At 37.5% G+C, this 16,820-nt stretch overlaps 1 protein-coding gene across 2 annotated transcripts in view; it reads right to left on the bottom strand.

Annotated features, from left to right (window-relative positions):
* The window catches only part of agfg2 (ArfGAP with FG repeats 2), a 30,767-nt gene extending 14,728 nt beyond the window's left edge, over positions 1-16,039 (bottom strand). The window contains exons 1-7 of one of the 2 annotated variants that reach the window (XM_056461197.1): positions 15,211-16,039; positions 14,582-14,675; positions 8,169-8,284; positions 7,864-8,011; positions 5,102-5,222; positions 2,894-2,998; positions 2,446-2,478 (exon numbers count right to left, since the gene is read on the bottom strand). In XM_056461197.1, the coding sequence (XP_056317172.1) occupies positions 2,446-2,478; positions 2,894-2,998; positions 5,102-5,222; positions 7,864-8,011; positions 8,169-8,284; positions 14,582-14,675; positions 15,211-15,377 (784 nt within the window). In that variant the 5' untranslated portion in view covers positions 15,378-16,039. The remainder of the gene's footprint in view (positions 1-2,445; positions 2,479-2,893; positions 2,999-5,101; positions 5,223-7,863; positions 8,012-8,168; positions 8,285-14,581; positions 14,676-15,210) is intronic. The other variant, XM_056461198.1, reaches the window with a different exon arrangement.
* Positions 16,040-16,820: the final 781 nt, after the last annotated feature.

The raw sequence follows: 16,820 nt of genomic DNA, 5'->3' as shown, positions 1-16,820 counted from the left end.
ACAGCTCCTTTAGAAATATTATTCCCAGGAAAAAACCTGACGTGTTCAACACTCATTTTCCCTGCTGTACATCAGTGCATCCCTATTAGAAATATTACAGTCTAATATCAATAATGCAATATATTCCACACATTCTTCCACATCAACAGGTTACGCGTGACCACAGCCATGAGACAAAGCAGTGATTTTTCTAAATATAACTTTACTTTAAAGCCTGTGCCACATTCAATATCAAAGAGCAGATTGTCTCTCCTTGACCTGGCAGAGCTGTGATGTAGGGCTTTGAAGTGTCTGCCTGTAGCAGGTGCAGGACACATTCACTATCAGCCTGTGACTTTAGCATGCCACTGCTGGTATTTAGACGCTCCGTGAGGCCGCTGCAGTAAGAAACATCTCAGAAGCTCACTGAACTGACAGATGAGCTCAGCTGTTTTGCAAATGATTTTCTTAGCGTTTGTGGCTTGTTTAACTTAAGATTCACTTGCTTATATACAGTTGAAGAAATAAAAATATGAGCCCTCCTCTGAATTTGTGATTTTTATTCAAATAGTTCTCAAGTGTACCTTTTTCAACATTTTTAAACATAAAAGTTTTAATATCTCATTTCTAGTAACTCATTTATTTGTATTTGTCATGATGACAGTACATTATATTTACTAGTAATTTTGCAAGATACTAGTATTCAGCTTAAAGTGTGATTTAAAGGCTTAACTGGGTTAATTAGGTTAACTAGACAAATTTGATTAATTGGGAAAGTCTTTAGAAAACAGTGTTTAACAAGTGCTAAAAGAAATTAGATTTTATGCAGATTTAAAATATAATAGAAAACGTGAAAATAGATATACACTCACCGGCCACTTTATTAGGTACACCTTACTATTACCAGGTTGGACCCCCTTTTGCCTTCAAAACTGCCTTGATCCTTTGTGGCATAGATTCAACAAGATACTGGAAATATTTCTCAGAGATTTTGGTCCATATTGACATGATAGCATCACGCTGTGACTGCAGATTTGTCAGCTTCACATCCATGATGCAAATCTTCTGTTCCACCACATCCCAAAGGTGCTCTATTGGATTGAGTTCTGGTGAATGTGGAGGCCATTTGAGTACAGTGAACTCATTGTCATGTTCAAGAAACCAGTCTGAGATGATTTGTGCTTTTCTTGCATGGCGTGTTATCCTGCTGGAAGTAACCATCAGAAGATGGGTACACTGTGGTCATGAAGGGATGGATATGGTCAGCAACAATACTCAGGTAGTCTGTGGCATTGACACGATGCTCAATTGGTAGTAATGGGCCCAAAGTGTGCCAAGAATATATCCCCCCACACCATTACACCACCACCACCGCTTGAACTCTTGATATAATACAGGATGGATCCATGCTTTCATGTTGATGCCAAATTCTGATCCTACCATCCAAATGTCGCAGCAGAAATTGAGACTCATCAGACCAGGCAACATTCTTCCAATCTTCTATTGTCCAATTTTGGTGAGCCTGTGTAAATTGTAGCCTCAGTTTCCTGTTCTTAGCTGACAGGGGTGGCACCCGATGTGGTCTTCTGCTGCTGTAGCCCATCTGCCTCAATGTTCGATGTGTTGTGCATTCAGAAATGCTCTTCTGCATATCTTAGTTGTAACGAGTGGTTATTTGAGTTACTGTTGCCTTTCTATCAGGTCAAACCAGTCTGGCCATTCTCCTCTGACCTCTGGCATCAACAATGCATTTGCCCCCACAGAACTGCCGCTTACTAGACATTTTCACTTTTTTGGACCATTCTCTGTAAACCCTAGAGATGGTTGTGCATGAAAATCCCAGTAGATCAGCAGTTTCTGAAATACTCAGACCAGCCCGTCTGGTACCAACGCTCAAAGTGCCACGTTCAAAGTCACTTAAATCACCTTTCTTCCCCATTCTGATGCTCTGTTTGAACTTCAGCAGATCTTCTTAACCATGTCTACATGCCTAAATGCATTGAGTTGCTGCCATGGGATTGGCTGATTAGAAATTTGTGTTAAAGAGCAGTTGGACAGGTGTACCTAATAAAGTGGCAGGTGAGTGTATTTTAAATCTTTTTAAAAATAATTAATTTCACTGGAGAGCTAATCATTTGCTCTTCAACTCTAATACTGCATGCAGACATTCTGAACAGTTTGTGTTTATTTTGCATTAAAACGAGCATGGTAATTTGATTATGATGTAAACCACTGGTTTATTGCTAACAGAATTATTCCATGGGGGTTTGATTCTGCATAGTCTTGTGCTTTTCTTTTCTGTTTCTTTCTCTCTGACACATTCACATGTATATCTACGCGAACAGTATATCTGCACAGTAATGAATGCGTTTTCTCATTGCCTGTCATGGCTGGCTCACTCAGCACTGCAGCCAGATGGTCTGAGGTACAGCTGAAGTGTCTGCAGTGTGCGATTATGGGACTTACCTAAAGTAAAGCTGTTTTTGAAAGTGCTACTGGCTGTGAAATAAGGAACAAAAGAGGGAAGATGAGTTAAAAGGAAACTGGTATGGCTTAATGAGTCTCAATGCATTTTTAAACATTACAGAAAGTTCAATATATATATTGAAATCCAAAAGTTTTAACACTAACAAAGCTGACATTAATGGAGCTGACAGTATTTTGTGCTTAAGCTGAAGATGTCTGCACGTAAAAGATTGTGTGTGTGCTGGTTTTGGTGGTTTATGAGGAAATTTGTGTAATGAAATGGTTATGAGCTTGGTAATACTATGTTGAAGTGGTTTATGAGGACATGTCTCGTGTCCTGCGTAATTCATAACAACTGAAAATTATACTTTTAACAGGGTTAAAACTCATACTTAATGGTGTGTGTGTGTGTGTGTGTGTGTGTGTGTGTGTGTGTGTGTGTGTGTACCTGAAGGACGTGGCAGGGCTGGGAAAGAGGAGGGATGATTCTGGGGTCCAATTCCTGAAGACATTGCTCCTGGTCTCTGTCTCTCCACACCACTTAACAATGTGTCTATAAGACAGCGAGAGACGAACAGATAGAAAATAAAGAAGAATGAAACATTTACATTACAATGAGAGACCAAACCATAGTCACAATACTGTAAATATGTTTAAATAATCAGTAGGCAAGGAGGACAAAATTAATAATAATAACCATAATACATTTACAGTTTCTCACTTAGAAATTTACTGTTATTTACAAGTGAGGATAAAAGAAGTATTTCAAATCGTCGAGTTTTCCAATTGATTGTTAACTTTATTCAAATTTAAGTTGATTAAACATAAAATAATTTTGTTGTCCCAATAAATGTTTAACAATTGTGGGTTTTGCTCATTTTAAATAAATAGTTTGAACAAGCTGCAAAAATAATTTTCTGAGTGTTTATAAATGCTATGACAAGTTATTTGTTTATTTTTTAACAAAACAAAATCCCCTCTTAAATAAATAGATAGTTAGTTAGTTGGTTAGTTAGTTAGTTAGTTAGTTAGTTCGTTAGTTCGATAGATAGATAGATAGATAGATAGATAGATAGATAGATAGACAGACAGACAGACAGACAGACAGACAGACAGACAGACAGACAGACAGACAGACAGACAGACTTGTCCTAGCATTTAGAATTGTATTTTATTTGACAATTTTTTCCTCTCCAAGCATAACTGCGTTCCAGGGAGCGGTGAGAGCGCATACCACACACCAGCTGATTGGTGGAGAGGAGACAGAGTGATAAAGCCAATTATGATATGGGGATGGTTAGAGGCCATGATGGACAGATACCAGCAGGCAAATTTGGCCAGGATGCTGGAGTTTAACCCCTACTCTTTTTCAAGGACATCCTGGGATTTTTAATGAGTCAGGACCTCGGTTTAACGTCTCATCAGAAAGACAGTGTTCACTGGGCAGTATAGCATCCCCTAGGGTTTGATAATTGTGGTCGCCGGATTTCCAGTTATTTACAATGTTTTGTTAAAGGGACATACATTAATAAGTTACTGGCGAGTTGATGTGCATTAAGTTATTTTTTTTTCTTAAAAAAAGAAGGAATCTTCTGGTAACTGTAATGACAGTACAAAACAGTGCTTCAGAATATTTCAGACATATGGACATATTGGATAAGTGGGGCAAAGCCACATAGCGATATTGGTACTGAAACAATATATTTTGAGTCCCTATCACTATACTGGGACACTAGGACCCACATAGATGCAGGCCTCTCTAACTCCACTTCAAGCAGCAACCTAGTTTTCCAACCCAGGCTCATTCTGAAAATGTACCCCTATATACATTTTTGGAGAGCGTCAAACACGTCCCAGGAGCTACGTTTTTTAGCAGTTTTTATTTCCGCGAATTCAGGAGAGGGCGCTGTGTATGCTTTTTGAGGTCTCAAACTTCTCTCGCAAGTGCCCTTCGTGCTTGCTGTTCTCTCGTAAATCTTCCAGAGGCCTCTGTCGACTGAATGTTTTACTGACTGACTGACTGACCCACCCTCCCCCTTCCCTAAACCCAACCAGTAGTATTTTAAAAAGCACTGATTGACCCGCCCACCCACTTCCCTAAACCCAATTGACAGTGTTTTCAAAAGCAATCCAGAAAAAGAAAAGCTCCCGTCTGATTTTTACCACTTTTTACCACATTCTTACCCTGTTATTTACTTGTTTATTAAATTTTTTGGCTGCTGTTTTTATCCTACCCGCTTTCTGGAACCGTTCTTCCAGTCGTTGTGGTCATCTCCTCTCAAGTCCACTGATGTACATGGTGAACTAACTGGACAAACTGATAACAGCCGGAAAACTGCCCATACGGAGGTAAACGGTTGGCTGGTAAGCGCGAAAAGGAACGGCGTCATACCGAATCGTTCATTAAAAAAATTAAATGCAGCCATACGTACTTCTGGCTATGGCTATATCTCCAGAAATGTATATAGGGCTACGTTTTCAGAATAAGCTATGTTGTAGTTTTCCTATGTGGCCTCCCATCTAGGTACAAACCAGGCACAACCATGCATAGCTTCAGTGGTTGACCATGTGAGAGCTACAGAGCTGCTGACGAGCAAGATAGTAGCAAGAAGATGAGACAGGGAAAGAAGATGACAAACATATTTGATGACTGTACCTTTAATAGGATGGTCTCTAAAGCTCTGTGAGCGAATTGGTCTGGCAGTGAACACCTCAGTACGGCTATCAGCCGGAGAGACAGCAGGAGCTCTGTCCCATATTGACAACTGGGACTGGGACTGAGGGAATACACACACCCACACACATATATTAGAAATCAGATCAGCACCCTCGATGTGACACATTTTGAGGCTGGTTTTCAGATCAGAGATGAAAGCGTTTCACTCGTGCAGAACTGTGCTCTTAATGTAGTTCATCAAAAGTAAACCACAGCTTTACTCATATTAACCCTGTTTGTACATGCAGTTGTCCTTCTGAAATATGCCTTATTTATTTATCGCATTAATAATATTCAGTAAATAATAATAATTTAGTAAATTAAAGAGAAACTACAAGAGAAACTACAGGTTTAACATTTTATAATTGGCTGCTACAGTGATTTGATGTTATAATAGCAGTACTGTAAGTAGTACTAACAATAATATAATCATTTACATTGAAAATGTAGATTTAAAGCATCTTTGCTGACATTAAGCCTTTTATATATTCTGTTTTACATCATTTGATAAATTTCTTTTTATAATGTTAATAATGATAATGATAATATGCCCATTAACTAGAACATATTTAAAAAATCTTCACTTACACTAAACCTATTAGTATACTATACTTCTAATCTTGAAATGCAGTTTGCAATAATAACAACAACAGCAATATTGTACTTTACTACTAAAATCATTTAATATAATCTCCTTTCATAATAATAAGATCTTTAAATTGAAAAGCTCTTTTAGCTGAAAATAAATCAAAGGTTTAATTGAACCATAACTGCCAGCATTTTGTTAATCAGCCAGTGGTAATAATAATAATAATAATAAAATAAATAAATAAATAATGATGATGATAATAATAATAATAATAATAATAATAATAAAATAAATAAATAAATAATGATGATAATAATAATAATAATAATAATAATTGTTATTATTATTATTAATATTTTATTACTATTATTATGTTGAGTGGATGAATTCAAAGAATTACCTTTATTGTACTACCAAAGTTTAGTTCTGCCTATCACAACAACAATAATTATATAATAATAATAATGAATATTATTATTAATTAATCACCAGCGATCTAGCCCGTGCAGAACGCTGGAGAACTACACATATGCCACTGATAAGGACTACAAATCCCATCATGCACCTCCCACACACACCAGTTCCAGTTCTCTCCCTGATTGCACTCACACAGGCATGGACTAATCAGGTGGACCATATAAACAGCACACATACACACATAGTTTGCGGAGTGTTGTTCACTGTTATCCTGTAGCATTACAAAGTGCTTCCTAGTCCAGGAGTTCCCAATCTTTTCAGCTCGCGACCCCCAAAATAACAATTGCAATTACTTGCGACCCCCACTATCATTAGAAGTGGTTATAAACATATAAATATTGCACACGACGATGCACACACACACACCAAAAAGCCTATATAAACACTAGCATATTGGTAGGGCCAGACGGAATCTGCGGACGTTTTTTTGCTATTTCTGCTGAGAATTTTGGTAAAAATCTGCGGAATTATTTTTGGATGATCAAAAATAAAACCTTAATATATGAAATAAAAATTATATCTTTTTAACTTTTATTTAATGTTTAAAATGCATATTCAATTAGATTCACTTTATTTGGTAAACAAAGCAAGTCTCTTATATAATATCTCTACTAAAAGACAGAAAAAATTATATATTACTTTACAAGCTGCATTGTACATAAATCAGATGAACATTTTCATATTAGTCAATAATAATACTGTAATTAATTAAAAAAAATTAATAAATATAGATTTACACACATTTACTCAAGTAAATAAACAGAATTAATGATAGGTTAAAAATCTGCAGAAACCTGCGCGTGCAGTGTGGGCCTACATATTGGCAACACAAAGTGTAACAGTCTAACAACAAGATACTTTTTTATAGTAATTTATCCATTTAATTTAATGTTACCCTCACCGAATGAGACTGGTGGGCACAATGTTTAGAGCAAAAGTTTATTATTCTTGGTTTAATTTTGGAGATTGCCACTTGAAGATCATCCTCCATGTTCATTCATGGTCTTTATTTTAAATGTAGCCTATGTGAGTGCCGTAAAGTTGTCAAAGTTTAACATTGTGCCGTAAAATCAATCTGCTGCTACTGACGCTATTGCTGTGTTAACATAACATAATCACGAAAGAGGTCGCAATCCAATGGAAAAAAAATGTAATCGAAAGGCTTTCAGGTTCTTATTTGCACATTGTTTTTTATATTACTATTAAATACTATTTTTAATCTTCTTTAGGTTATTGATAAAATATGGAAATTCTAATAGTTTAATAAAATTCTTTGATTTTTGGAAATCAATCACCCAACCCCACCCCCAATTGTCCCCACTTTGGGAACCACTGTCCTAGTCCAGTCTTGCCATGTTTCCAGGCTCTTGTTTTGTTCTTTGTTTATCCTTCACCGACCTCTGCCTGTGACCCCGAATACGCTTTTGGAGTACCCTCATGGTATTTTAATGGTTATTGTACCTGTATTATTATGTGACAGGCAGAACTGAACTTTGGCTGTACAGTAAACTTAGTAATATGAATAAGACATGAATAAACGTTCAAGAAGGCATTATTGATTTCCTTTTCCCTCACTCATTTTTCATTTGTTTTCAAAGATATATGAAATCCCTGGACCTCCCTGTTTCTTCCTCACCAGTGTGCGAGTGGGCCGGTTGGTGGGGTTCAGTGGATGTCCAGGCGGAGGCTGATTCTGAGCAGGCCCATGTGGAGCTGGAACAGCCTGAACCCCTGGACCCCACGGTGTGTCTGTATCCCTGCGCATCTTGCTTTTAGAGAAATGCCTGGGGAGAAAAAACAGACCCCTCTTAAGTCCTGCATTCCTTGGCTTTCATCTACAGATAATCCAGTGAGAACAGCAGCATGGTTCAGCGCATGCATTAATAATTCATTCTGATCCGCTCTGAAACACCCTTTATGACCACACTACTTCTCGCTCACCATTTCTTCCTCTCATATTTGTCCTGCAAGAACTCCTTCAGCTTCTGCGTGTCCCGTGCATCAAAACAGCTGTCGGTTTTGGGGTCAAATGTGCAGAGCCAGGTCCTCCTTCCAACCTAACAACCCCACAGCCCAAGAATAAACACAGTTAAGCTACTTTTAAAGCCTCGTTAACAAAGTTTACACAGAGTACTTCCTCAAACATGTTTGCTTAGGGTGACCCTACAGAAGTATTGTACAGAAGGACCATTACTTGCCAAAAAATGAAGTGCGAATAGAATAAAAGTATCTGTTCCTTTTACTACTAAAAGTAAAAGGTTGTCTTTTTAAAGAACTCAAGAATAGAAAGTAGTGAGTGATACGCTGTGAAATTATTCCACCTTATACCCTGCAAAACAAAACTGCAGCTTACATTAGTGCCATTTTCTTTTAAGGGTGTTTCTAAATTCAAGTTAAATTATTTGCAGTTCATGGACTATAAAATGAAATGTGAGATTAATTTAATGCGAGAACACATTACTTCACCTATAATAAGATAATATAATACAGGCCTGTAGCCAGGGGGGGTTCGGAGAGGTAGGAAGTCCCATACATAAGCTCATTTGTCCTATTTTGACTGCTATGCCATCATAAATAGTAAGAATAACCCATCGAAAAAGGCTTTAAGACCAAGTGGAATTCTGGTGTGACTTCAGCTAATCATTTTGGCTTAAGCAAACAATTATTTTTCAAGAGTCCAACATCCAGCTGTGCAAAAAAACATCTGACATAAGCAAAGTCATCTTTCACTACTGCATTGTTTTTAAATAGAGAAAAGATTTGACAATTAACTTTTATTCTAAATCTTAAATCTTATTCTTGAAAGAAAACATGAGCAATAAAAAAGCGTGAAGCACCAAAAGCAGCCCATTTTACAATCCATTTGAATACTATTTTGGCTATTGTTGTCATCCATGAATTTTCAAATGTACTTTTGTGATGAGAGGCTAGTAAATTTGTGAAACTCTAAATATTGTTATGTTTTAATTTTTTATTATACAAATGGCCAAATTCTGACTGAGAAAAGTTAATTGTGCTGGCCAGTTTGTTATTTGCCGAATAAATGACAATAGGCTACAGATTTTAATTTAAAACTCTTTTTCTAATGATATATGTTGTAATGAATTTGTACTTTACAAATAAATATGTTATATTTCTTTATTTAAAATATTTAGGAAACATATTTGGTACATCAAAAAGTGTGGTTATGATGACCATCCAACTAGCTAATCCAGCTAAAAATAGTGCTTAAAATGTCTCAACCTAAATTCAGTATTTAAATTTCATAATTAAATAGAAAATGTGGTGAAAAAACTGCGAAAAGGTCCACTTTTTGAGAAAAAAGAACCACCCCTTTCACCAGGCTGGCTACAGGCCTGTAATAATAAAGAGTGAATCTGTGTAACCTAACGAGCAAAAATGTAGCTGTGACAATATTATATCATGTTAAATCATATGTTAAAATGTAATATGCAATTTTAACTAACAAGCAACGAGTGTCCAGCACTTGGCGCCACAAATCAAGCTCATGCAGCACTGATAATGCAATTTGCTCCTTTATTTAAAAACGTAACATTCTGTAGTGTATTTAGTTATGGTTTAAGGCTTCTCGGCTATTTTGCGATTTCAGTCATCATACAGTAGGCATCCTTCATCTTCTCATCAGTGACATGCAGTCTAAACAGTTTCTGTCGTGTAGAACAGTTTGGTATTCTTAGACACTTTTTGCTTCTATAATTTTAAACAACTTAGTAATGCAAAACTTAACAAAAACACTCAATTACAGTAGTTTGTGTAAACAGCAATAATCAGAAAATTAAAAAAATCACTCGAATCACTTCAGCACTCGAAAAATGTTGAAAAAATGGAGAGAGAAAAACCACAAACACATTTTTTATTTTTTTTCCACATTTTTCGAGTGCCCTGGATTGATTTTTGCTGTGTTTTCTGATGAATCCCTTCCCCAAAGAGCGCTGACACATCATTTAAGCTACCCCTGAGCACTTTTAGTTTGATTTTGGATTTTTACAGTAATTTGTGTATTTGTAATTGTCTATTTTACACTACTGCCCTGTCTCATTATTCCTGGAAGAGCCCTGTATTTTAGCTCTATTTTTACTTTTAAGACTTATAAAAAAAAAGTTCTGATCACTTTTGCTAAAAATTCATAACAGTACATACATGACAGTCTTCTGTGGTGTGAAAATAGCCTAATCAGTGGAAGTCAATAATGTCCTATACACTGAGCAAAAAAATGCTGGGGTCCACACAATTCCTTCATGTTGTCCCACAAGTTATCTTAATCGTTTTTACAAATTTAAGTCAATTGAACATAAAACAAGTGTAGTAAATATTGAAAGTACAAAATTATCATCCAGTCCTATTTCTATATTAACTTTCAGTAGGTAAATGTGGGACCTGCACTATCAAATGTCAGTATAAAGAGATGATAGAAACTACGAAGGAGACAAACATTATTTACAATACTTTTAGCATGATAAACACATGAATGAGTGTGTTGAAAGAAACCATACAACATCGCCGACTCCCATATGAACTTCCCCTATGCTATTCTATAAAATCTGGTTACCCTATGTCAGCTCGGGACATTCATGTAAAATTGAGATCATTTAGAAAGCATTTTGTGGTTGTGTTTGCAATTGACTTAAAAGCTTTATTACCACTGAACATTAATAATGTAAAAACATGTCAAACAATATTGTTTGTTGCATTACAAGGAAACGATGGGCTCTACTACGGTGTGTCTGAGTTAATACAACAAATTAGTCTTTGACCCAGCTGCTCTGTGACATAAAATTCACATATTCTTCGCATCAAATGAGCTTAGATGCAATTCAGGAGGCTCAGTTATACATTGAAATTTGTGTATGGATTAGAAGTGATGTAGCTTTGTTGGAACTATTTTCTTACCCTCAATTTGTTCTAAACTTGTATGAGTTTCTTTTTTTCTGCTGAACACTAAATAAGATATTCTAATGTTGGTAACCGAAAGCTCAAATATGACTTCCATATTACTACATCCCTGTCAATCCTCATTTTTTTTCCTGGGATTCTCCTGTATTTTACAGTTCTATCTGGCTATCATCCCGTAAAGGTATTTTCCCGTATTTCTCTCGTATTTCCTCCCTATACGCAACCCCTAACGCCGAACCATTCACCTGTACCACATGTCTTTGGACTCTGGGGGAAACCAGAGCACCCGGAGGAAACCCACGTGAACGCAGGGAAAACATGCAAACTCCACACAGAAACGGCAACTGACCCAGCCGAGGCTCGAACCAGCGACCTTCTTGCTGTGAGGCGACAGCACTACCTATTGCGCCACTGCGTCGCCCCACTAATTATTTTTTCTTTTGTAAATAATAATAAATCATATTACTGACCGATTAACTGTTTGAACAGTTGAAACGGCTCCAAATGAACATATTTAGTTAATTAAGGGGGGGGGGGGGGGGGGGGGGGGGGGGGTCGGGTGAATCCCTTATTATGATAGGCATATCCCTTATTTTCACATCCCAATGTTGACAGGTATGATATACTATATTATAGTTCCCTTTGACTTCCATATTACTTGTTACCATATTACCATATTACTGTGGAAGTCAATGGGGACCAACAAGAGGTTGGTTACCTATGATCTTCAAAAAAAATCTTGATTCGTGTTCATCAGAAGAAAGAAACTGCATTTTTTTTGTGAACTTTCCCTGTACTGTTATCACTAGCATTGATATTTGCTGTCTGTCTGTTCCTGCTCATGCTCAACATACTTTACTGACAGAGGAGAGGAGGAATGAGTCAGAAGAATTTTTGCCAGTGTTATACAAGCACCGGCGCCCACCCTCAGAGCATTGGCTTCAGCTGCCGTGAGCATTTGTGGGTGTGAATGTGAGCAAGTGTGTGTGTGTTGGTTGTGAAGTGAAAGAGCAGTGTCTGTACTTGAACCCCTTTCAGATTCGCTCACCAGAAAGGCAAGTTCAGTCACAGGCTCATGGGAAAACCACGGTATATAATAAACTTAAAAACTCTATATATGATGCTGTGCCCACACGCAATATATAACAGAGAGATTTAATATGAAAGATGTCAAGTATCAAGCGATATAAGATTTGCATGACCGTTATCCTGCTTTTACACATGGTGGAAGCCATTATAAAAACCGACTACAGTCTTTCATTTCCAAAGATGGACTAAATAGTTTTACAAATGCACTTTGACACACATCCATATAAAAAATACGGACAAAAATAACTTGCGAAGGTGTATCCATTACACAAGTGGTATTTGCTATTAATAGAATTCATGTTATGGTACACATGAGATTGTTGATGAAGAAAATGTTTTGGTTATTTACACATTTATAAAGCCTCTCTTCAGTTGTAGGACACGTGAAACTAATGCTTAGAATGTTCAGCTAATGTCAAAGGTGCTACTGTCATGTCAAAGGTTTCTGCTATGGCATGCAAAGATAAGGAATTCAAACTACAGGCACTTCTATATCTAAAGTCTCAGATACACTCAATGATCAAACTAACAAAACAGTGTCAGTTTAATCAGCTCGTCTGTCCACATCATGTTGGTGATTTGCAGAGCTTGCGCAAACAAAGATAAGATCAGATGCTTTTTAAACTTCTGTTTTCTCACTGCTGTAAAACAGAATTTTGTTATTGAGAGGAAAGAGTGCAGCACATATCTATCTTTCATCTGAACATCTCTGTGGAGACAGCATATGGATGACTGTTATTAGAATATATCTGCAAATGTATTTGCAGCCTCTTTCCCTTTTATGTTTACCTTGCACTTTGGATTTACTATTTGGTTTAGGGGTCATATTTAGGGGTCAAAATATATATAATCTATATTTTACCCATATACAGTTGAAATCAGAATTATTAGCCCCCCTTTGAATTTTGTTTTCTTTTTTAAATATTTCCAAAATTATGTTTAACAGAGCAAGGACATTTTTACAGTATGTCTGATAATATTTTTCTTCTGGAGAAAGTCTTGTTTTTTCGATAGTCTACAGAACAAACCATTATTATACAAAAACTTGCCTAGTTAACCTAGTTAAGCCTTTAAATGTCAATTTAAGCTGTATAGAAGTGTCTTGAAAAATATCTAGTAAAATATTATTTAATATATTATCTATATATATTATATTATTATATATTATTATTTTTGGGGGGGTTGAATTTTGCACAACACCATTTAAATTCACCAACTTATACAACCACAATTTAAAAAAAATGTTCAAAGGATGTTTTGTAAAATGCACTGAAATTAAGAATCTGTATTTTTTTTTACTTTTATTTAAAATCCCAATGTTTTCACTGACAAACTTCAATGTATTTTGTACATGTTTATTTTGATGGACAAAGGCAGAATAAAAGAGAAAAGATCATAGCATATCCAAATTAAACAGGTTTAAAAAGTCCACTATAAGCAGGTGAACTGATGATACATGGGAGTTTCATAAATGGCTATACAATAAGCATCTCAGTGTTTTGAGGTAAAGCTGGATCATGGCTCATCTTTTAACCCAGGCTCATTCTGAAAACGTAGCCCTATATACATATTTCTGGAGTGTGCCAAATATGTCCCAGGAGCTACGTTTTGGCCACTGTGTACGCTTTTTCAGATCTCAAATTTCGCTAGCAAGTGCCATTCGTGCCTCTTCTTTTTGCGTAAATCCACCACAGGTTGCTGTCAACTGACTGACTGACTGACCAACCGACCGATCCCCCACGCACCCACTTCCCTAAATCCAACCAACAGTGTTTTGAAAAGCAATCCAGAAAAAGAAAAGCCAGTGATTTTACCAGCTTTTCAGACGTTACCACATTCTCACCCTGTTATTTACTTGTTTTTTGGTGCTTTCTGGAATCGTTTTTTTCTGGACACAAACCTCATTGTCACAGTCATCTCAACAACTGGTAACAGCAAGAAAGCTGTCCATACAGAGGTGAGAGGTCAGCTCCTATCATGAAAAGAAACGGCGTCATACCGCCCCGTAGTGTTCATTTTAAAGACGAAATGCAGTCATACATACTTCTGGCTGCATAATTCCCAATCTCCAGAAATATATATATATATATATATATATATATATATATATATATATATATATATATATATATATATATATATATATATATATCAAAGATTTATTTTAAAGACTTTATGAAATTACCCATGCTTAAAAAGTTTTAGTTCCTGAATCATGACCCTATAAAAGTTCACCCCAACTTGTTCTTCTTAGAACCTTGGAAATGAGAAAAGGATTTATATTGAAGATTTGATTTCACTCTGTGACCACCAAGTGGTCTCACTAGTGCACTAGTAAACCTGCCACTCACCTCATTGCCTTGGTTTTGCAAGAACTCCACTTCCTGTTGGGAGAAGGTTGTCATGGAAATAGACTTAACTCTGTGTGGTGGGTTGAGTCCTCTCCTGAAACACAAATAAACAGCAAGCACAAACTGCGTGGTTAACACAAAACAGAGATGAGGGCTTGCGTTCATTTTTAACATCGATAGGATGGGATGTGACAGGGCTGTGAAAATGAGAACCTGCAAGAACCTCTTGCAGTAACAAATGACAAAACCGTAAATCAAGCGGGCTGCGTTTCTTCAGTGCACAGTGAAGAACTAGCAAGATGTGTTTGTTCGTATACAGTGCAGTTGCAGACTGAAACTGAAGTGTAATCACACCATTCCTTTGGCCACATGCAGAAAACACGTTTATGTTGATGGCAAACCTGAAATCATGACGAAATGATACGTAACGCAGGCGAGACCGGGGCACGCCTGAAAACGACAAAGTAGTAATTACGGACTGTCTTCATGAATGTAAACACAACCAGAGATCTGTAACCGCGCTGCATCTGCTTAACGTATATCCTGAAGGTTCAGTCCACAGTTTGGTGATTAACATTAATACAAATCTGTTTATAATCAATCACATGTACTCGGGTATTATTACTCACAACATTCCGGAGCACGACGTGCACACGAAGCACCCCACGGTGATGTCGATGTAAGTCACCCCGGGTTGGTTGCACTCGAAGCAGTGCTTGTTCACTCCCGTCTGGGCGAGCTCGCGGACCTTGCGGGCGCATATCTCCTGGTTGTCCCGGTGTTTTCGGTTCGACATGCTGCTGGTGCCCTGCAGTCGCACACACCCCCTGGCCCTCGAGACTGTTGTGGGGGAGCCGTTCACTCGCCCACCGTTGCACTTTAATTCCCCCGCCGTAGCCCGTCTCTCACGCCCGCATTCTGAGCACGGCTATGCGGCTGCTGCTCTTCTTGTATGGTGCCAAAATCAAGCGTCCGATCGACCGGCCATAGACTTGAATTGACAAGAAACGAATCTTACATGCGTACGTAGCCACCGTGGTCACGACTGGCCGATCCGCCTGGAGTTTTACAACCGCCCCGTTTATTTATTCATTGCTGCGGTTTTTCTCCTGTGGGCGCAAAAAAAAAATCCGATTCTCACGAGCGCGGGATCATTATTCTTCCTCGCTCTGCCAATTTCTCTCTCTGTTCTGTTCGCACTGTACCAAGCGCAGTCTGTGCTGTTGCGCACCCGTGTTTCCTTCACTGACCCGGGGGAGATTGCGAACAGAAACCAAGACGAGGACGGAGGCAACTTAAGAGCCCACTGCCCCTGAAAGCGGGATAAGCAGGGACTAATCTGCTTAACAATATTTTGTTTATGGTGGTGGTGTGGTCATTATTTTTTGCTTGTTTATGTCCAGTGTTTCCCAGCAACGTGAGATCTTTATCTTGGACTCGAGTAGATATTTTTTTTTTATCACGCCCTTCTGTATGACGTTTGAAATAAAAAATGCTGTCCTCTGTGTGTTTATTAACTCTTTACAGTTGGAGAGAAGTAGCTTCACAAATCAGTGTGAGATGTCCCTTATGGGCTGTGACTGAACAATAAGATAAATGATGTAATCTCGAACACTTGAAGAATGTTAAGTGAGTGATCCTGTTGTTGGCACATTCTTGAGATAGATGACCATGTATCACCCGTTTACACTGATGTAATGTTGGCCTGGTTCCTGCTCTTGCAGTGAGTAAAACACAGCATGCGTTTAATGCATTGGCGAGTACCTACCAGCAGAGGTAGCAGTTTCGCCAAACATTTGATTTATTTAACAGTAAGTGTTTTTAAAGGGGCAGTTCACCCAAAAATTTATATTTTATTATTATTTACTCACCCTTCACTTGTCTTAAACCTGTTTGGGTTTATTTGTTTGGTTAAACACAAAAGAAGTTATACCGAAGACTTTGACTTCCATTGCATTTCCTGTTTCTACAATGCATGTCAGTGCATTCAATTCATCTTTATTTCTATAGCGCTTTTACAATGTAGATTGTGTCAAAGCAGCTTAACAAAGACGATTAAAGTAAACTGAAACTGTGTCAGTCCAGTTTTCAGAGTTGAAGTTCAGTTTAGTTTAGTTCAGTTCAGTGTGGTTTAATTTTCTCTGCGGAAAGTCCAAACACTGAAGAGCAAATCCATCGATGCGCAGCTCCACAAGTCCCGAATCATGCAAGCCAGTGGTGACAGTGGTGAGGAACAAAC

The sequence above is a fragment of the Danio aesculapii genome, chromosome 7, assembly GCF_903798145.1.
Source record: "Danio aesculapii chromosome 7, fDanAes4.1, whole genome shotgun sequence".
Taxonomy (NCBI): Eukaryota; Metazoa; Chordata; class Actinopteri; order Cypriniformes; family Danionidae; genus Danio; species Danio aesculapii.
Note: the sequence above shows the minus strand (reverse complement) of the source record. Positions and strands in the feature narration are given on the sequence as shown.